At 44.0% G+C, this 22,643-nt stretch overlaps 2 protein-coding genes across 8 annotated transcripts in view; one reads left to right on the plus strand and one right to left on the minus strand.

Moving 5' to 3' along the window:
• ATXN7L1 (ataxin 7 like 1) overlaps positions 1–6,213 on the minus strand; it is a 58,979-nt gene extending 52,766 nt beyond the window's left edge. For 2 of the 4 annotated variants that reach the window (XM_081957954.1, XM_081957952.1), the window contains exons 1-2: positions 5,897–6,212; positions 4,606–4,677 (exon numbers count right to left, since the gene is read on the minus strand). In XM_081957954.1, coding sequence (XP_081814080.1) covers positions 4,606–4,677; positions 5,897–5,987 — 163 coding nt within the window. In that variant the 5' untranslated portion in view covers positions 5,988–6,212. Of the gene's footprint in view, positions 1–4,605; positions 4,678–5,896 lie in introns of all 4 variants that reach the window. The other 2 variants (XM_081957953.1, XM_081957955.1) reach the window with 2 other exon arrangements.
• A 3,502-nt stretch (positions 6,214–9,715) lies between these two features.
• The window catches only part of CDHR3 (cadherin related family member 3), a 42,097-nt gene continuing 29,169 nt past the window's right edge, over positions 9,716–22,643 (plus strand). For 2 of the 4 annotated variants that reach the window (XM_081957948.1, XM_081957950.1), the window contains exons 1-4: positions 15,586–15,724; positions 19,220–19,430; positions 20,886–21,061; positions 21,958–22,046. In XM_081957948.1, coding sequence (XP_081814074.1) covers positions 15,649–15,724; positions 19,220–19,430; positions 20,886–21,061; positions 21,958–22,046 — 552 coding nt within the window. In that variant the 5' untranslated portion in view covers positions 15,586–15,648. Of the gene's footprint in view, positions 9,854–15,585; positions 15,725–19,219; positions 19,432–20,885; positions 21,062–21,957; positions 22,047–22,643 lie in introns of those variants that run through there. The other 2 variants (XM_081957951.1, XM_081957949.1) reach the window with 2 other exon arrangements.

Consider the following 22,643-nt stretch of genomic DNA (forward strand, 5'->3'; position numbering starts at 1 on the left):
ATCTATCTATCTATCTATCTATCTATCTATCTATCTATCTATCTATCTATCTATCATCTATCTATCTATCTATCTATCTATCTATCTATCATCTATCTATCTATCTATCTGAAATCTACCATGTTAACTACACATTTCTTAATCTTGGATTATGGCCACAAGAGATTTAGATAAGCCTTGATATTTCTATGAAAACCTCATTTGTTTGGCTCGAAGTTAACCATGTAATTTAAGACCTATCATCTCCACAGCAATTTCTGTTTTTTTTGAGGGATGTGGCCGAGTTATTGTTTGAAACAAAACCTTTTTTATTGAAAAGCCCACATGATGTACCCCAGTGCTCAAAAGAAATATCACCTACAATTCAAGTGAAGGCTGGTTGAGGGCCTCCAGCTAGTTAAATCATCTTCGGTTTATGACTTAGTGAGCTAAGTACAATATAGTATACAAAAACATAAAATACGTTTTTCAAATCACAAGAGCTACATTTATACAGCTTTCAAAGGCAGAACCGGCAACTGCTTCATACTTTGAATGAAATGGTCAACTTTTATTTTGTATGAAGCTGGCCAACTCTGATTTTCTTCTTACTATTCACGATATTTAATATTGCCCTGTGCAACTTCTAGTCCACATGAACTCCAAGATATAATCAATACTAGGCTAATTGCACCGGATTCTGAAATTTGTATTTCTTGCACTATCCTCTGTATTTTATCTAACACGGTGAGGTAATAATAATGGTACCTGCAACTATTAATTTACTAATTGTTTGAAGCTACAACTGGACTAAAATAGTAACTGGGAATATGTAAACCATTTTCCCACCACAAGTTTTAAATGTCAGCGTTACAGGTGGTCCTCGACTTACGACCATAATCGAGCCCCAAATTTCTACTGCTGAGGGAGACATTGGTTAAGTGAATTTTTGCCCTGTTTTACGACCTTTCTTGACACATTTGCTAAGTGAAATCAGTGCAGCTGTTAGGCTAGTAGCATGGGTGTTGTGAATCTGCCTTCCCCGTTGACTTTGCTCACGAGAAGGTTGCAAAGGGGATCACAATTCTGCAACCGTCATAAATATGAGCCAGTTGCCAAGCATCTGAATTTTGACCACGTGACCATGGGGATGCTGCAATGGTCGTTAAGTGTGAAAAACGCTCCTAAGTCACTTTTTTTCAGTAACTTCAACAGTCACTAAACAAACTGTTGTAAGTCGAAAACTACCAGTAGACTACACATAACCGCAGAGGTGCCGCAACAGTCATGAATGTGAAACACGGTCACAAGTCATTTCCTTTCATGCCATTATAACTTTGAACTGTCACTAAACGAGGACTGCCTGTATTGCAGTAAGAGCCCAAATTACTCAAAGTAGAAAACAAACTTCCTCAAAATATTTACATTTTATCAATGTTGTTTTTGTTAGTTGCGAAGTCCTGTCCGACCCATCACGACCTCACGGACAACGTTCCTCCAGGCTGTCTTCTACCATCCTCTGGAGTCCATTTAAGCTCACTCTGACTGCTTTGGTGACTCCATCCAGCCACCTCCTTCTCTGTCGTCCCCTTCTTCTTTTGCCCTCCATCTTTCCCAGCATGAGGCTCTTCTCCAGGGAGTCCTTCCTTCTCATTAGATGGCCAACGTCTTTGAGTTTCCTCTTCAGGATCTGGCCTTCTAAAGAGCAGTCAGGGTTGATCTCCTCTAGGACTGACCGGTTGGATGGCCTTGCAGTCCAAGGGACTCAATGCAGGAGTCTTCTTCTCCAGCACCAGAGTTCAAAGGCCTCCATCTTTGGCGCTCAGCCTTTCTTATGGTCCAACCTTCACAGCCATCCATTGCAACTGGAAAACCATAACTTTGGCTAGACGCACTTTTGTTTGGCAGGGTGATGTCTTTGCTTTTTAGGATGCTGTCTAGATTTGCCAGAGCTTTGCAATATTCTTTGAAGAACAATCTGCTTGTAAAACAACTTGGAGAAACTGGTTTCCAACACAACAACAAAAACCTAGGCTTGGGAAACTGAGTTATCGGAACATGGTTAATGTCAGAGGGACAAGAAATATGGCCCATTGGTACTGCTTCCCATTTGTAGGTTAGTTTAGGCCACGGAAGATCAAAACAGCTCGCTCATAAACATGGGAGCAAAATTTCTGGGGTATTTCTGCCTACAGGATAGGTAGTCCTCAACTTACAACAGATGTCCGTTCAGTTATAAAGCCACTTCCGACTGCTTTTCACACTTATGACCACTGCAGCATCCCGGTAGGCAATCAAAATTCAGCACTGCAATAATGGAGTGAAAATAATATGACAAGCTTGTTAATTTTCTTAAATACAGGTAGTCCTCGATTTACAGCAGTTCCCTTAGTGACCATTTGAAGTTCCAATGACACTGAGAAAAGTGGCGTGGCCTGTTTTTCACACCTGCGACTGTTCCAGCATCCCGACAGGTCAGGTGATCAAAATTCAGACACTTGGCAACTGACTCCTCTATATATGACGGTTGCAGAGTCCTGGGGTCATGTGATCCCCTTTGCGACCTTCTCACAAGCAAAGCCAAAAGGAAGCCACATTCATTTAACAACCATGTTACTTAACAACTTCAGTGATTCACGTAACAATTGTGGAAAGTAGGGTCGTAAAATGGAGCAAAACTCAACAAATGTCTCCCTTAGCAATTTTGGGCTCAGTTGCCGTCACAAGTCAAGGACTGCCTAGATAGTAACGTTTACTTAGAAATTCTACTATTATCCGTAAGGCCCAGTTGTAAGTCAATGCTAAACTAGAATACAATTGACACTGTAATCTTACGACAATTAATTTTGAGTAAGCATGCTTTTAGAAAACAACAGCAGGCATTTGTTTACACAAGGGGTTCCCAAACTTGACAACTTTAAGACTTGTGGACTTCAACTCCCAGAATTCTCCAGCCAGCATAGCATTGAATTCTGGGAATTGAAGTTCACAAGTCTTAAAGTTGTCAAGTTTGAAGACCTCTGGTTTACAACCACAAAAAGAAGAGGGCCCAAAAGAGATGGAGGGGTGATGTCCAAACAAGCATTAACAAAATAAGCTATTTTCTCCTAAAAGATCTCTAGCTCTGAGGTTGATGAGACACTACTTCAGCCTGATTGGTTTACAACAGGGGTGTCCGACCTTAGCAAAGTTAAGACCCGTGGACTTCAACTCCTAGCATAGCTGGCTGGGGAATTCTGGGAGTTGAAGTCCACAAGTCTTAACGTTGCCAAGATGGACACAGAATCTACACTGTCCTGTCCAGCTTTCAATACACAGAATGTTTTCTGTATTAAGTTCACTTTTTACGCCTAATTCTAAAAGTTAAGCTTTTGCTGATGACAGCATCAAAATGTCCAGTTACTATACCCTGTTTCCCTGGAAAATAAGCCCTAGCATGATTTTTTCAGGATGCTCGTAATATAAGCCCTACCTCAGAAATAAACTCCGGTTAAGATCGTCAGCCAGACGGATGCATTTAGTACTGTATTTCCCTGAAAATAAGACCTAACCAGAAAATAAGCCTTAATGCATCTTTTGGAGCAAAATAAAAATAAAAATAATACAAGACCTGGTCTTATTTTGGGGGAAACTCAATAATATCAACAGGCCGCCCCCACAACATATTGCAAAGCAAACCTGTCAGTATGTCCTTACTGCAATCTAAGTTGCCTCTTTTATCAAGGTTATTTATTACTAGTCTAATCGGACTACTGGACGCTCAGCCCCAAACGGGCTGCGCACGAATAGCTTTTTCAAAATCACATCAATGGATGGTTCTGCGAGAACATACAAGGGAGTCGTCATGGGGTGAGACTCAGCCGGTTCGGACCGGTTTGGGCAAACCGGTTCGCTCCGACGATCAGTTGCGCTCCCTCTCTTGCCCCTGCGCTTTACTTACCTATATCCTCTCAGCTGATTTCCGTAGCAGAGCGGATTGCTGCGCCTCAGCTGTGTGACTCCCCAGAAGTAATGTGGAAGGTAAGTTTTGTTAAACCTGTGCACGCACACAAAGCACGCAATCACCGAAGCGGTTGTCAAACCGGCAGGATCCCACCGTTGGACTCGCCCATGAGTCAGTTTACAAGGTCTAACTCTACGCAACCACTTACAAAGTACCTTCCTGCGATCAGATGGTCCATCGCTAGAAAAAACGGAAGCTCCCAAAATGCAGATGGGTCCAAAAATCTGGTGGGATGATCACGATCTTCAGAAAAACTAAAACAAAGTCAAGGAACAAGGCTACTGTGATGGTGGAGCTGTAATGGGAGCGAACAGATTTGGAATGAGGTGAATGATTGTTTCCTTCCACAAAAGGACACTTGTCCGAAAGTAACCGCAAGACGCCAACCAGGAGAAAGCCACTTCGCTCACGGACTTGACAATATCTGACATGTGAAATGCTCACCGGGAAAGAGAGCCAGCTGTATAAAGGACCAAGCCAACCCAGGCGGCCTGGACCTCTTCAGGGTTATGTCTATCAAACAATCCATGTGGCTTTGAGGCAGGAGGAGCCTGGCTTGGGAAGGAACCCTTCAAACCCACATCCCAAAAAGAGAAAGAGGCCGCTTAGTCCACCCCCCTTACCTTCTTTATTAAGCCTCATCACCTCTCGGCTGCTGCTGCCGCCCTCTTTCCCAGAGTCTTCTAGGTCAACACCTGGGGGGGGGGGGGGGAGAAAAACACCATCAGAGAACGATTGCATGTCGGTATCCGCGTGGGGTTCCAGCAGGGGTGAGAGAGAGAAAATGAGAGAAAGAATGAGACAGACAGACGGAGGAAGAAAGGGAGGAAGGGAGAGAGAGAGAGAGAGAGAGAGAGAGAATGGAAATGACAGAAAAAGAATAAGAGACAGAGAGAGAATGAGAGAGAGTGTGAGAGAATGTGAATGACAGAAGAATAACAGAAGAATGACAGAATGAGAAAGAGAGAGACAATGAGAGGGAGAGTGAATGAGAATGAAAGAGAACGAGAAAGAGAGAATGAGAGAGAGAGGGAGGGAATGAGTGAAAATGAGAAAGAGAGAATGAAAGAGAGAGACAGAGAGATGGGGAGAGAACGAGAAAGAGAGAATGAAAGAATAAGAGAAAGAATGAGAGGGGGAGAGTGAATGGGAATGAGAGAGAGAATGGGTGAGAATGAAAGAATGAGAGAATAGAATAAGAAAGAGAGAATGAAAGAGTGAGAAAGAGAAAGAATGAGAGGGGGAGAGTGAATGAGAGAGAATGAAAGAGAGTGGGAGAATGAGTTAGAAGGAGAAAGAGAGAATGAGAATATGAAAAAGTGAGAGAATGAGAAAGAATGAGGAAGAATGAAAGAAAGAGGGGGAGAATGAGAAAGAGAATGAGAAAGAATGAAAGAGAGACAGAGAGGGAGAGAATGACAGAGAGAGAGAGATAACGAGAAAGAGTTAGAGAATGAGAGAGAATGAGAAAGAGAGAATGAGAGTGAATAAGAGAGACAGAGGAAGAGAATGAGAAACAGAAAGACAGAATGAGAGAGTGAAGGAGAGAGGAGAGAGAGGAGAGAGAGAGAGAGCGAGCAAAGGGACCTGACTGCCCCCCACTCAGCCCCAGCAGCCCAAACCCCCAAACCCACCACTCACTCACTCACTCCCCCTCCCTCCCCCTCTCCCTGCATCGCCGCACGGGCATGCCCCCCACCTCCTCCCCACCCCCGCTGCCGGTCGTCTCCGTCCCCCTCCCCGTCTCCCCTCCCTCCCACCCACCCACCCACCCACCCGCGACCCCCACCCTCAGCCCGACCCCTCCGCCCCCGTCTGGGGTGGAAGAGCGCGAGGCGTGCCAGCCTCCCTTCCCCTTCCTCCCTCCCTCCCTCCCCCTCCCCACCCACGGCATGGCGGCAGGGGGGGTCTTACTGTGCGGGGGGGCTGCTTCCCGCACCCAGGCGGCCCAGGGCTGCCCCAGGAAAGCCTCGGGACTGGGCACGGGCCGCTCCAGGGCCGCCATGGCAGCAGCAGCAGCAGCGGCGGCAGCGCCGCTCCTCCTCCTCCTCCTCCTCCTCAGCAGCTGCTGCTGCTCCTTCTTCTTCCTCCTCCTCCTCTTCCTCCTCCGCTGCCTCAGCCGCCTCCTCCACGCCGCCGCCGCCGCCGCGCGGCTCCCGCTCGCGCCGCCTTGCCCGTTTCCTTCCTCCTCCTCCTCCTCCTCCGGCGGCCCCAGCGCGCGAGCAGGATTCGAGGACGCCGCACGTCATCCTCGGGACGTTCCGCCGCCGCCTCCCCTCCCTCGCCTCGCCGCCACCGCCCACGCGGGGAGAGGAGGGGCGGGAGGGGGGGGAAAAGTGGCAGCCCCTGCTCCCTATCAGAGCCGGCGCCCCGGCCGGCACGGCGCAGGCGCGGTGGCGCCGGGAGAAGCCGAGGCTTTGCCCTCACAGCAGCAGCAGCAGCAGCCCCCATCCCCCCTCCTTCCTGGTCGCAGGGAGGGAGGGAGAGGGCGCGAGGATGGATGGGGAGGGGGGGAGGGAGGAGCTGAGGCTGGCGGGACGTCCTGGGTGAGGGGCGGCCGGTTGGGAGGGAGGAGGGGGAATCTTGGGAGAGGAGGAGTGCTGAGGCAGCAGGGAAGGGGGTCTCCCGGCGACCCCCACGAGGGCTGAGGGGTCCTTGGTGCTCTCTGAGGTTGGGGGAGGGGGTGGTTCTGGAGGACGTTTCATGAGCCAACCAGGGAACATCATCAGGGTTAGGAGGGAGAGGGGTTTGCACAGAGGAAGACTGTGGGGTCCTTGGTGCCCTCTGAGCTTGGGGGGAGGTTATCTGGAGGATGTTTCGTGACCCGACTAGGGAATATCATCAGGGTTAGGAGGGAGAGAGTTTGTAGAGGGGAACGGAAGGGAAGGAGGACTGTAGAGTCCTTAATGCTCTGTGTGCTGTGATTTGTCTTGAAGACGTTTCCTTACCCAGCTAGGTAACCTCATCAATGCTAGGAGGGAGTGGAGATTGTGGAGTGGAAGAGGAGGATTGTGGGGGTCTGAACTTTCCTGAAGACGTTTCATGACCCGTCTAGGGAACATCATCGGGGTTAGAAGGGAGAGGGGTTTGCAGGGAGGAGGGGGAGGGCTGTGGGGGTCCTTGGTGCTCTCTGAGCTTGGTTGTTTTCTTGCAGACATTTCGTGACCCGACTAGGTAACTTCGTCAGTGCTAGAAGGGAGTAGGGTTTATGGAGAGGAGAAGGAGGAGGATTGTGAGGTCCTTGGTGCCCTCTGAGCTTGGAGGTTTTCTGGAGGACGTTTCATGACCCAACTAGGGAACATCATCAGGGCTAGAAGGGAGTGGAGTTTGCCGGGAGGAGAAGGAGGAAAAGGACTATGGTGTTCTCTAAGCTTGGGGATTTTCTTGCAGTTTCATGACCCAACTTCCCAGGGCTGGAAGTGAGAGGGGCTTGCAGAGTGGAGGAGAAGCAAGGGTTGCAAGTGGAGGACTGTGGGGTCCTTGGTGAGCTTGAGGATTTTCTTATAGACCTTTCATGACCCAGCTACCTAACGTCATCAGTGCTGGAAGAAAATGAGGCTTGCAGAGTGGAGGGGGAGGAAGGGGAGGAGGAGGAAGGGTGATTGTGAGGTTCTCTGTGCCCTCTGCTGGTTTTCTTGCAGACATTTCATGACCCAATTAGGGACTTAACAACTGTGTTTCAACACAGTGTTTCAGGCAATCCTGAATCAACTAACATAGTTGGAGCCATGGCTTGTAATGTTTGCCCCCTTCGTTCTATTAACGAGTTATGTTGTGGCCTATAAGGAGCAGAACGTTTATGCTCAATACCAGCCGATCTCAACATTGTTTGAAATTTACTGTTTGTAAACTCAGTTCCGTTATCGGTTACAATAGTAATCACCTTAGATTTCATTTTTCTTTCAGCAAATCTTAGCCAATTAAAGAAACGTTGAAACGTTTCTCTTTTGTTTTTCAGTAAATAGCAGAAACCTTATCTTGAATAATGATCCATGATACTCAAAACATAACAGGCACCTCCCAAACTGGGTTTCATAGGTCCAATTAGATCAGCAAAAACAACTTTCAGAGGTTCCTTTGTTTTAAAACCATTCTGTCTGTTTGCTGGAGTAACCTTGCTTTTCTCCTAACTACACACATTACAATTGAAGTATTTACTGCAAGGTTTTAACTTTACTCCTTCTGACAATATAACAGTTTGTTGCAGCATCTTGAAATTAATGTGCCCCATACGCCTATGTAGTAAATATATGCATTCATCACGTGGTTTCACATGATCATACACTGAGTTAGCTGTATGGGCATCAGATATAACATATAAACCATTCGTTAATTTGACAGTAACCCTATTACCTTCCTTTTCAATGATTCAGTTATCTCCCCTAAAGGTTACTGCATAGCCAATATTAACTAGAGCCCTTACCGATAATAAATTAAATTTCAGGTTAGGTACATACAACATGGATAAATGCACTGTGATGCTCCACTATCAACAACCCATGAATCATGGTTTGTTGGTGCATTGCTAGAGACAGTCAAAGTAGACATAGCTAAATAGACATTGGCATTTTCCTAGCCTTTCTAGTATTCGGTTGTTTTGCATTTTTACAGAATCTAGCTATATGCCCCTTAGCCCCACAAGAAAAACATTTTCTAACAGTATAGACAGTAGAAGGTGACTCCTCATGTTGTGTTAGTTTCTCTCTCAGTTCTTCTTTTTCCAAACTTCTTCTTGACTCTTCCAACAGGCGTGCAGTTATGTCTGACAATGTTAGTTCATTTCGGGTTAGGACCTCAAGGGAAGATACGAAACCATCATAACTCTCATCCAGTGATGACAGAACGATGTAGACTTGATGTAACTCTGAGAAAATAAGTTCTTTTTCATGTAGCTCCTGGAAAACTCCTTTCATAAAGCTTAAATGAGCTAACATATCTCCACCTTTCAGAAGACGTGCCGTAAACAGTTTGCGGATAAGATGTATATGTGCACCTACAGTGTCACGTACATAAATCTTCTTCAAATCTTCTTCACAGTCTCCCAACATCTTGCAGCAGAATTTTCCCCACGAATATGAACTAATTGTTGGTCAGTCAGTGTTAGACCAATTATACACAACGCTCATTCGTTGCTGCCCGTTAGAAGAGCGAGTGTGCAGAGAAGCATAATGAGAGTGGTGTGGAGTAATACGCACAAACCAGCATACAGGGACACCGAATAGTAAAAGTAACAGTATTTTACTTATGTGGAAAATAAAGGTATTCGGAGTTCAATTTACACACGGTTCAGTCAGTCAGTTATCAATGTTCTCAGTTAAGGAGTGATCCATCGAACACAGTCCAGTATCATATAATCAGTTCAGCACACAAAGTCGCTAACTAGCAAAAACGCACAGTAACTCACGATACAGTATCAAGCAGTATCACCGATCAGCATCTAACAAACAGAGAGCTAACAGTCATTCTGGCTCCATCTTATGGCTGCTTGAGGTAACAGCAACCAATCGCATTACAGCAGTACTTAAAGAAACAGTACTACTCTCAAGGCTTATATATTGCTGACCCAACCGTTAGCTTACATTCCTAACAACTGCTATATTAAAACCAGTTAAAACATTGCAGAGACACTGCTTGGCCTGTCTATTAGAGCTGCAGCTTTCTAAATAAGGGTGAACTGTTAGGGAGTTTAGTTTTTTTTGCCTTCAGGCATGGCAGCCTGGAGAGCCTTTACGTCCTCTAAATTGGATGCTGCTTTTTCTGCCTGTTAGATTTTCAGCGGATCCAGTAGGAATTAATAGCAAAGGAACAAAAGGCAGACACTCAACCCTTCTCAACACCTGTCCTGTCTGCAAGGGATTTCAGAGACCCCAGGTAAGGCTGCCTCCTCTTTCTTGCTCAGGAATTACTTGGAATCAAAACAGATTGTACAAGGTTAAAGCTTTTTGGATAAAAATATGGTGGGTTATGCAGAATGTATTTAAGAAAAGAATACAATTCACTCCACAAATGTTTTTATTGGGTATAGTTAAGGATTTTACCAAAGGGGAAACAAAATTGGCCTTGTATATGGTTACAGCAGCTAGGTTGTTGATTGCGCAACATTGGAAAAAAGATTTTTTGCCAACAATTGATCAATGGATTCAGAAGGTGGCGGGGTTCGCTGAAATGGCAAAAATTTCAGCTTTCTTAAAAGCTCAGAAACAGGAGGATTACACACAGGAATGGGCAAAATGGATTGATTATATACAGAATAAATACCAGACTAGGAGTTATTATCTAGCCTTTAGGTAAGAATGTTTAGACCGATAGATGATCAGAGTAAATAGTATATGGGATGTTTGGAATTATTAGAGTGGTATACAGCGGAAGTCAGGGGGGTGGGTTTGTGCGGGAGGTGGGGGAGGGTTAGGGTGGAGGGTGGGGCAATATATATGTATGAATAAATCAGAAGATGGGACTAATGAAACATTGTTAGGCTAGGAGAAATTTATATTAAGAGTTATAGATGTTAAATTAGCTTAGAAAATGATCAATGTGTTATTATTAATTTAAGACTAATCTCTATAGTTTTTGTTGGGAGGAGAGGGGTTATGAGTAATCTATTTTAAGATGGGGGGTGGGGAGGGGGTAAAGTGTTTGGTATAATATTTGAATGTGAATTTTTGCGGGGGGGTATAGCATTTGTATGAGATTTATATTGTATGGAGGGGGGGGGTGAAAAGGGGGAAAATTTGTTTGTACAAAACTCTTTTAATAAAAAAAAAAAAAAAAGTATAAAAAAAAAAAAAAAAACAGATTGTGACCAGATGCAGGATTCCCATGTCATTCTACACAAGATCATTTGTTGCCTCATTTCAGTCAAGGCATGGCCTACAGGTAGGGAGAGAGAGAGAGAGAGAGAGAGAGAGAGAGAGAGAGAGAGAGAGAGAGATGATTGATTGATCGATTGATTGACAGAATATAAATGGATATACTGTAGATTGGTAGGTAGATAGATGCGGGAGAGATAGATAAAAGGGAAGGTAAGCAGGCTGGTGACATGGATATGATAGATAAGTAGATGGGTATAAATACGTAGGTAGATAGAGACAGACAGACGGATAAAGGTCAGCATAGATAGATGATAGATAGATTGCAATCGATTGAAGGAAGGAAGGGATGAATGGATGGACGGATCATAGATACATAAATGATACATAGATATAGACAGAGAGACATACAGTATATACATACAAGGATGGATGGAGGCAGAAAAACAGACTACATACATACAATTATGGATGAATGGATAGACACGGATGGACTTTTTCTGGGTTTAAGAAAAATACGACTGTCATAGTTGTAGTATGCTGTAAATGGCCAAAGGCAGAGAGTGTGCTTTGTCATAGATTGTGAATTATAACATATAAACCACATTATACAATAAACCAAAACCACTTAAGCACTTAACCTCACTATCGCAGGCTTCTGACATGAAGGTAAGCCTGGATTTCTTCGGCTAAGGTTGGAGGAATAGCTGAGTAAAATTGATTTTTCCCCCCAGCTATGGTTAGATGAATAGCTGAGTTGAAAAGTGGAGGACTTCCTGTATTACTAGGTAGCATAATCTGTTGATCACTTAAGTCAGGGGTCTCCAACCTTGGCAACTCTTGTGGACTTCCACAAGACTTCAGGTTGCCAAGGTTGGAGACCAAATACGTTAATTTTGCCTTAGTAAGTTATGCCAGCCCAGCCTTTCTCCCTTTCGCTGTTAATTATTGTTTTCAGAATTTTTATGCACTTCTTTCCCTAAATCTATTAATTGTTTCCCATAATAATTCTGCCACAAAAGGAACGTAATTAATTACTTCGGTGCAAGGTGCATTTATTCAGTTGTGAGTATCTTTTCAAGGTCCGAACCTGTAGGAACCTACCACTGTTCACAACTAACAACAACCACCTAATTATTACAATATCTTCAAGACACTAGGTAGAAATTAACTCCCCAATTAATATTCTTATTATGTAGCACTATTATTGCACCCAGTAGAATTCCACCCCACATAAGGGTGCTTTGGATATAACTCCACCTTGGCGACAGGAAGGGCATCCAGCCACTAATCACTCACTTCCATTCAGTTGCCCTTCAGATTTCACCCCTCAAAGGGTGCTTTACAGTGGTGGGTTCCGGATCCCGTTCCAACCGGTATGGTTGGAACGGGCCCAGCGTCGTCCATATGGACGTGCGCAGTGCGCGTGCATGCATCTTACCACCTCCACGAGTCTCCGTGACGCTCCAGCTGCTCAGCAAAGCATCACGCAGGTGCTATATGCGCCATGCGCGGAAGCACCGAAGCCTTAAAAGACAGATAAGGAGCGTGGGTGGGCCCTCTGGAGCACCGTACCGGAACGGTATCTGGTGCTCTGGGCAAGCTCCGGTACGCCTGTACCGGGGCGTACCGCTTGCAATCCACCACTGGCGCTTTATCATCAAATATTTCTTCCTTCCATTTGGCTGAAAATCAGATTATAATGTTTAAGTTAACATGTAGTATCTACAAAAACATTTGGTTATGATTTTTAAAGTTCAGGGCACATGCAGTTTACATCCTGTGTGGGCATTTTAATTTTTTAAAAGCCATGTTTGAAATGTACATCAGAAAGTAACCATTTGCTATCGATGATCATTCTGCTGTGTTTTGCTTAAAATCAAGTTATTTCACCCGAAGTAAAGAAAAGACGATTTCATTGAAAGCTAATCTCATTTTGAGAAGCACCAAAAAGTTGAGAGTGCATTATTATTGCTTTATAAAGTTTAATCAAAATGTAAACGTCAGGCTTTGTGGCACTAGGTGGCAATGTTTCCTAAATCTGAGACTCGGGGAATTTGATGAAGAGAAATGCACAAGTTTTCCTCAGTGGCAGGCCATACATACCACTGCTTTATTTCACAATCATACAAATTTGGCGTTTGGGGCAAATTCCCATCTGGGATTTCTATTCCTAACAATGACCAAAAATGAAGGAACAGCAGACCAATAGTCATTCAGAGTGCAGTCTTCTTCTCTACTAAATGTGCTCGGAGACAAAACATATTCAAAATATTATTTCTTTGAAACATGTCAGCAGTGACATTTTCAGGGGTGATCCATGCTCAAATTTGTTAATGCATGAAGCTGTTGCAAATACTCACCTGTTAGGCTCTTGTTCCAATGCCTCTTATGTTTGCTTTATATTCTACAATAGTATACTCTCTCTCCTCCCTCCCTCTCTCTCTCTTTGTATATATATCCTACTCAAGCACTTTATGACTAGATCAGATGCTCCCCCATGGTTTACCATACATTAGAGTAGGATAGGGTAGAGTAGAGTAGAGTAGATAAGGATAAGGATAAGGATAAGGATAAGGATGATAAGAATAGAATAGCATAGAATTAGGAATAGAATAAAGTAATGAAAAGAAAATATGAGAAAAGTTGTAAAAGTTGAGCCATAAGAAAAGCTGAAGAAGATTCCTGTGAGTCCCTTGGACTGCAAGGCGATCCAACCGGTCAGTCCTAGAGGAGATCAACCCTGACTGCTCTTTAGAAGGCCAGATCCTGAAGAGGAAACTCAAGTACTTTGGCCACCTAATGAGAAGGAAGGATTCACTGGAGAAGAGCCTCATGCTGGGAACGATGGAGGGCAAGAGAAGAAGGGGACGACAGAGAAGGAGGTGGTTGGATGGAGTCACCGAAGCAGTCGGCCTGAGCTTAAATGGACTCCGGAGGATGGTAGAGGACAGCCTGGAGGAACGTTGTCCATGGGGTCGCAATGGGTCGGACAGGACTTTCCAACTAACATCAACAACAAGTGAAAAGAAAAGATAAAATAAGATAAGATAAAAAATAGAAGATAATAGAAAATTTAATGGAATAGAATAGGAATATGAACAGAGTATAATAGAATAGAGAATAGGATAGGATAGGATAGGATAGGAGTAGAGAGGAGAGGAGAGAAGAGACGTTGTTGACCTACCAAGCAAAATCAACGGGGAAGGCAAATTCACTTAACAACTGTGTTACGAACTTAATAACTTCTGTGATTCACTTAACAACTGTGGCAAGAAAGGTCGTACAATGGGGCAAAACTCACTTAACAAATGTCTCACTTAGAAACATACATTTTGTCCTCAATTGTTGCCCTAATTTGAGGATTACCTATAATAACAGCCTCATCTCTGAGCAAATACCTTCAGGCAAAGACCGAGAAATGGCTTTCTGCATTGTGTTTTCTATAGAATTCCACGTAATTGTAGCCGATTTGGCAGAACAGATAATTATGGCCATTTATTCCTCCTTCTACCATTGTGTGGAGATTTCAAAACTTACCACTCTCCGAATTGTGGCTTTTATTTCACCTTGTTGATTTTGAATGTTTATTTGTTTATTGTGAACAGATGCTTTTATACTGCTTCAGTCGCCTAGACGCTAAGCCTCCCACAGCGGCAGCATAAGACACAATAAAACAATACCCATACAAATTGTAATATTTTATGATTACAAACCATTAAATAATCATAAAACCATAGCCTCATACATCATCCATCGGTAATTCTAAAAAGCTTCTTTAGCTGAGGCATATATTATCCCAGCCTCTAATAATACTCCACTTCCTTTGGCATTTATGTCTTGCAATTGTCAATAGAATTAGAATAGAATAGAATAGAATAGAATAGAGTAACAGAGTTGGAAGGGACCTTGGAGGTTTTCTAGTCCAACCCCCTGCTTAGGCAGGAAGCCCTATTACCATTTCAGACAAATGTTTATCCAATCTCTTTTTTTAAAACTTCCAGTGTTGAAGCATTCACAACTTCTGGAGGCAAATTGTTCCACTGATTAATTATTCTCCACTGTTGGGAAATTTCTCCTTAGTTCCAGGTTGCTTCTCTCCTTGATTAGTGTCCACCCATTGCTTCTTGTTCTACCCTCAGATGCCTTGGAAAATAGTTTGACTCCCTCTTCTTTGTGGCAGCTCCTGAGATATTGGAAGACTGCTGTCATGCTAGTCCTTCTTTTCATTAAACTAGACATACCCCAATTCCAGCAACCATTCTTCATATGTTTTAGTCTCCAATCCCCTAATCATCTTCATTGCTCTTCTCTGCACTCTTTCTAGAGTCTCCATATCTTTTCTACATCGTGGCGACCAGAACTGAATGCAGATATTCCAAGCGTGGCCTTACCAAGGCCTTATAAAGTGGTATTAATACCTAGTCCTTCTTTTCATTAAACTAGACATACCCAGTTCCAGCAACCATTCTTTATGTATGTTTTAGTCTCCAGTCCCCTAATCCTCTTTGTTGCTCTTCTCTGCACTCTTTTTAGAGTCTCCACATCTTTTTATTATTTTGCTATGTATTATTTAAGACCGCAAAGAGAAGTTAACTAAAATAATCACATCTAGCCTGGTGTGTGTGTATTTGTGTATGTGTTTGTGTGTGAATTCATCCTTTGCTATCCCTGCTACTCTATGAGTTTCCTGAACTTTATATCAGATTGCTATCACTAAACTACTTATGGAAAAGTACACAGACTTGTGTTTTAGAAACTCCTTGGTTACTGCAAAAGCTTTGTTGGATTGTCGTTCGCACTGCCTGATAAGGAGTCGCAATAATCTTGAGACAACAATCTCAAAATCTGTTTATCATGGATCGCTGCTTTTTCAGAAAGACACCGGATGGGGTCTACCTTTGCTTCATTGTTTTACTAGTAAAAATATCTGGTAAGAGACTAGTTTTATTCATCTTAAATAAGGAGATTTGTTCTACTTAATGATCTCTTAGAATAGTTTTAATCTTTGGGTAACTGCGACACCAAGTTACTCCAATATAGTTCCTTTGTGAGGGCGTTTTTTTTTTAAAGCAAATTTATGTAGATATTTCAACAATTTATCAACTGGCACAAGTAACTCTTTTGGCAATGCACAGATTACAATCAAAATGATAACGTAACTTAGAAATAAACCACTCAAACAAGAATATATTTTTTCCCTTTTTAACCACCCTGTAATTCATTGCATTGGGATGGAGACAAGACATAAATAAGTCCAATTTCAATCAATGCAGATAAGATCCCTTACAATTCGCCCAGATTCTTAATTTTCAAAATTAAGGAGCATACTCGAGTTCTCCTAACAGGGATGATATAATTAATTTAATTTAATTTAATTTAAGGGATTCCGGATATATATTCTTTAGTCTTTTATTCATAGTTTAAATCCCAGCAACCAATATGTTTTAGTTAGCCCAACATAATTCTGCACCAAGGATTAAACCTAGTTTTAAACTTTCATTTGTTTGCTCCTTGGAATTTGTCAGGTGCAGCTACAGGTTGCATTTTTCTCTTTGGATATGTCATTGCTTTTTTATCCTAAGATTTCAGCTTTATAGACATTCCAGTTCCAATAATAATAATAATAATAATAATAATAATAATAATAATAATAATAATAATAATAATAATAATAATAATAATAATAATAATAATAAATTTAAATTTATTAGCCGCTCCCTTTCCAGACCTCACATAGGCACCATGAAACAGGGACAATCAATATAACGCAGTAAAAATAATCTCATCCCTCTCTTGCTATTTTTTTGTTTTTGTTTTTAGCAAGCCAACGAAAGCATTTCCATTTCAGAAAACTTTTATAGCTAATTGACTGATATCTCGTATTAATTGGCTTTGCGCTTAGGCTCATCTAATTTTTTTTTATGGCTACTGGCTATGGACCTTAAGTATTTATTGGGATTATAATCGTGTTTAGTGATTCGCTGTAAATTGCTTGGAGAGTTTATTTGGTCAGCTGCCAGCCTGTGCAGCATATAAAATTAAAAGGAAAAAGACCAGCCTTCCTATTGGGTGAAAAGCAAGTAGGCGGGGTCAACAGGAATTCTGGGATCTGTAGTTCGAATTTTTCAGACACAGTCATCCCAGCTGGATGGATCCTGATCAATTAGGCTTTACCACTCTAGGAGTCATAATGGCTATGGTGGGTGTGACATGGGACTCGTGTTGGCACCTGTGGTGGCTGTCCAAAGGCGGGACTTCCTTGAGACCCTCCCTCTCATTATAATCCTTCCTTCCTTCCTTCTTTTCTCTTCTCCTCTCTTCTCTTCTCTTTCCTTCCCTCTTCATTTTCCTTTCTTTTTCGTTCCCCTCTTTCTTTATTTTTCATTCCTTGCTCTCTTTCCTTCTTTTTCTTCGTCTTTCCTCTTTCCCTTTCTCCTTTCCTGTCCCTTCTTGCATGCTCAAATGCAAAAGGGGAAACATTTCTCCTTTGATTTTGTTTTGAGTTTGTTTCGATAGCCCTCTGCCAGCAAAAACGGGGGCCGGGGGAGCACGCGCCACACTCCTCACCCCCCCTCACTCCGTTTTCACTGACAGAGGCACCACAGGCGGCCCTTTTCTGAGTCCGGCCCGCGGGCCAGATCTAAGCACTCCGCGGGCCGAATCCAGCCCCCAGACCTTGAGTTTGACACCCCTGATCTTCAGCATTTTTTTAAAATAATGCTTTCTTTGGAATAGTGAGTGACTACAATTTAAAAGTTTGCCTTGAAAATGACCTCGATATCACAGTTCTTTCCATCCTCTGATGGGAGAATTTCACTTCCCTCAAAGGGCACCAAACTTTCTTTGGGGCATTTCTCGGGTTTATTCCAGCCCTGTTCACCAGGAGTTACAACAGAGCTATAATAATAGCAAAGGCTGAAAAGTAATTATCTTACTGTTAATCCAACACCCATCAGATGTGTTGGTCTGTTAGTCGTCCTTTCGGAGGCTGATGGGAGCTCTCCAAATTCCCTGGAATGGAGGCTGGGGAAATCGAGGTGGGTGGTGTAAATATATACAAGATATCAAGTGAGAAAATCTGGCGGAGGTAAACTGAGGTTTTGGAGCATCTGCGCCTGGTTGTAAGAGTTACACAGGGAGTCCTGGACTTACAACTGCATTGAGCCCAACATTTCCGTTGCTAAGTGAAACATTTGTTAAGAGTTTTTTGGCCAGTGGTGGGTTGCAAATATTTTTACAAACGGTTCGGGGTGCACGGAAGCATCCAGGAGGGTGGGCGAGGCCTCCCATGGCCGCTACTACCGGTTCAGCCCAACTGGGAGCAACCCACTACTGGTTTTGACCCATTTTACAACCTTTCTTGACACCATGGTTTAAGGGAATCGTTGCGGTTGTTAAACTGAGTAACCTGGTTCTTAAGTGAATCGGGTCGTCCCCCCCCGCATTGACTTTGTTTGTTGGAAGGTCACAAAAGGGGAACAGGTGACCCCCCCGGGTCACCGCTGCGACCGTCATAAATAGAAATCCGTTGCCACGGGAATGCTGCAGGGGTCGCATGAAGCGTACACAAGTGTGAAAAACGGGGCATTATTTTCAGTGCTGCCGTCACGTCGAACGGTTACTAAACGAACCGTTGTAAGTCGAGGACTATCTGTACCTCAATAGAGGCCCTCCCGCACAGAACAGAAGAGGAAAGAACCCGCAGCATTTATAGGTGGTTAAAAAAAATAAAAGATCAAAATATTGGCTTCAGCTATGCGATCAAAGCCACGCCCCTTTTGGTGCATAAGGCGGCGCCAGGTCCTCGGTTAGCCGATGGGAGCCGCCATCTTGATTTCCTTGACCTACCACCACCCAGACACCTCTGTAAACATCGTTGTTTCTTCTTAATAGGGAGGTATATGTGTGTTGTGGCCCGCAGAGCTGGCAGCAGATTCGACAGTGAGGAGGTTGGGGAGGAACATGGGCCAGTCCTGGAGTCTGGGGAAGGGTCTGATGAGGGCTCTGTGTCAGAGGCAGAGATGAGGCCAGGGCAGTATGCCAGTTATCAGCTGCCTTCAGAGTCAGACATCAGTGAGGCAGAAGAACAGCTGGAGCCTGTTCCCAGTGTGTGCATGCACAGAGTTTCCAGACAAAGAGAACAGCTAAAGAACATGGGTTGAATTGGGAGTAAGGCCACAGGTGGATGATGAATGGCCCCTCCCAGAGGAAACAAAAGAGGAGCGAAAGGGGAGTGGAGTTTGCAGGAGGCCATTAGTTCGCTTCATTCGTTCGTGACTCTCCGAGACTCCTTGCCAAGTTTTGCAGATATCGGCCTTGCAGCTCTCCAAGCCAGATAAGAACATGTTGAGTGATTTGCACCTTGAAATAATGCTTCCCCCCTCCCTCCAAAAAACCACCTGTTTTTGTTGTCCACAATCTACAGGGGGAGAAACTCTCAGCTTTTCTGATTTACCTGCAACGAGCAATATTACAGAAAATTCACCTTCTGGTACCGTGATGCATACGTTCCGGGTCAACCTAACCCCACATCTGTTGCCAAACATTACAATACCGTTTGAGTATCCATTAATCGTCAATTCGAATCCACTCACGAAAGCCTTCCGGATCAACCGCATATCTCCACTCCTGTACCAGGTACATCTTTGTTTTAGCAGCAGAAACCATGGCCGTAAACAATAAACGGATCCAGGCAGCTGGATCCGTTTTAATGTCAAGGTTCCAACGGAGCAACCCAACTAAAGCAAGCAGGACTCAGACAAGCCAATCTTTTAATGCACGGGTGTCAAACTTGCAGCCCATGAACTGGATGCGTCACGCGACGGATGTGAAGGGGGAGAAGTCGCGATGTGTCAAGTGACGACAATGTGACACCACAGCTTTGACACCCCTGTGTTGTGGCTCACCTGCTGGCAGCAGAGTAGGACAGTGGGGAGGTTGGGGAAGAATATGGGCCAGTCCTGGGGGCTGGGGAAGGCTCAGATGAGGGCTCTGCATTGGAGGCAAAGAGGGAGCTAGACAGCAGTGAGGCAGAGGAACAGCTGGAGCCTGTTCCCTGTGTGCGCATGCGCAGAGCTGCCAGAAGAAAAGAACACTTAAGAAATCAGGGTCAACTTAGGAGTTAAGCCACATCTTGGTGGTGATTGGCCCCTCCTATAGGAAACAAAAGAGGAGTGAACAGGGAATGGGTTTTTGGAGGAAACAATTCACTCCTTCGGTCATGTCAAGAGTGCAAAGTTTTGTTTGTTACTATAAGAGCCTCTGTGCCAAGTTTTGCCTTGCCCTGCGCTTGGAAACTAGTTATCTGGCAGCTCTCCGAACGAGATAAGGTTCGTGTGGATAAACATTCCTCGGAAAGACTGTTTGCTAAGCCTTGCTGACTGCGAATGAAAGGAATTCATAATCGTTTAAATAAAAGGGGCTTTGCCGGGACCAAAATTTTGTTTCTTGCTTTCTAAGGAAGCCTAGGTCAGAAGACACCCTGTCTTAATGCAAAGCTTTATTGAGTACATCATTTCGGCCCAGATGAAGGCAAATAGATCTAGATATTTCCAGCACAAACACACATGGTTAAAGTATAAAACAGTGACAGCTAACCATTTCAATCCTGTATGTTTGTGTGTGTGTGTGCGCACGCTCACACCCATAATGCAATGTGCCCCATCCCTGCGCATGCGTGCATGCCCCCCCCCATGCTCCCCACGTCCCCCACCACGCATGCACACAACCCCTCACGACCCCTGTTTTGGGCCTAGCAGGCCTCGCTGCAACCTCCTGGGACCAAAAATGGGGTGAGGGGGCTGAACCCAACCCGCTCCCCGTGTGAACCTCCACAATCCCCTGCCCCCATGCATGCATGTGTGACCCTCCGCCCACCCTGCGCATGGGCATCTCCCACATGCGCAATAGAGAACCAAAAATCAGCTAAGCAGCAGGAGGGTTGCGCCGCATTTCAGGATAATCGTAAGTTGACTTCCAAATACTTTGTAGGCCTTCTGAAACAGGGACACTGCTACCAGGGAAGTGCCCCTACTTAAACCCACTGATTTCAACTGATCTGACATTTGCCCGTAATTTATCTTTGGTTTATCGTTTCAGGTGGTTGCTACAGGCAATCCGGTTCTAGATTATGAAACAATGCCGCACGCATTTGATCTGCAGATCCTCGTGGCTGATTCCGCGAGAGCCACGGAACTACAGATTCTGACGGTCCAAGTGAACGACGTCAATGAGCCTCCGGTGTTTCAAGGCAACTTGGCAAATCAAAGTAAGAACCTGGCTTGGTTCAAAGCCACCTTTGCCATCCTCGACTTCCAACAGTCCACTTTGTGACCGTTCCAAATTGAAATAAACCAAGAGAAAAGCACCGTATTTTTCAGAGTATAAGACGCACCTTTTTCCCTCAAAAAAGAGGCTGAAAATCTGGGTGCGTCTTCTACACTGAATACAGCATTTTTTGCCTCCAGAAACTCCGCCTCCTTCACCAAAATGGGAGTGCAGAGCCTCTAGGAAGCTTTTGAGTGCTCCTGGGGGCTCCCCCCAGCCCCCAGGAGCGCTCTATAAGCTTCCTAAAGGTTATTCGTGCCCTTTTTTTTTTTTTACGAATATTGGCAACCCACCACTGATACAGTCATACGTAGGAGGAGATGGGTGATAGGCTCTATAGCCTTGTTGTGAGGGTAGGAGTTGAAACAATTTATGTCCAGGATGTGAAGGGTCTGTAGATATTTTCACGGCCCTCTTTTTGACTTGTGCAGTGGACACGTCCTCAATGGAAGGCAAGTTGGTAGCCATTGTTTTTTCTGCAGTTCTAATTATCCTCCGAAGTCTCTGTCTGTCTTGTTGGATTGCAGAGCCAAACCAGACAGTTATGAGGGTGCAGATGACAGACTCAATCATTCCTCTGCAGAATTGAATCAGAAGCTCTTTGTAATGTATTTAATGTATTAAAACAGCATATAAGAATGAGCTGAAAGGGACATATATCTATTAAAGAAACAGAAAAACCTAGCTTTGAGCCTTAGAGGACCCACATAATGAAGAGAAAGAGGAAGAGGAAGGGGAAAGCTCCTTGCAGACTAAAGAATTGAATCCCAAGTTGCTTCAGCTTTATAGAATAGTTTTAGTCCCTTTAAATTAACGTATATTACTTTACCTGTATAGCCGTCATAATCTACCTCTTGGAAAAGACACCACCAGAAAAGATTTATCAAGTTCACGCGGGAGATCCAGAAAAGAGATCCCCTAGAGATGTGAGTATAATGCAACTAATGTTAACATCCATGACAATGATTCTCTGCTGAATCCGGTCCTCAGAAATATTCCTTTAGCAAAAAGGCTTATGTACACAGTATGCTATATTGCCCTTGTGATGGCCTTCAAACCAATTTGTCAAAGTGATGCGAAATCAAACAGCCAGGACAATGGAATGTTTACCCTCCAGCTTTATTAATTTATTTGATTTTGATCTTAAGTTGTTGGACCTGCCACAACTTAAATCTCTCTAAATGGAAACGATCCTTGGCTCCGTTTGTTGAGAAAGGTATAGTTTCTTTCAGACCAAGTGTATTGCAAGAGTGCAAAGTCAGAACTGAGAATTGCGCGCCAAAATCTGTAAGTTCTAACTTTTCCCTCTTTTAACTGTCTCTCTTTGCCCATCCCAGGGTAACCAATCAGATTCAGGCAAGATGTTTTTCATAACAGTCAGTCCACTCCAAGCGCAGTTTGGTGTGCGGCCCCATCCTTCTTCGCATTGGCTGACCTTGAAGCAGCCTCTCAAGAAGGCATCACACTTACTTTCATTTCTCCAAGCATTCCCCTCTTCCTTCCCCCTCCGCCCACTTTATGGC

The sequence above is a fragment of the Natrix helvetica genome, assembly GCF_964273705.1.
Source record: "Natrix helvetica genome assembly, chromosome: 6".
NCBI lineage: Eukaryota > Metazoa > Chordata > Lepidosauria > Squamata > Natricidae > Natrix > Natrix helvetica.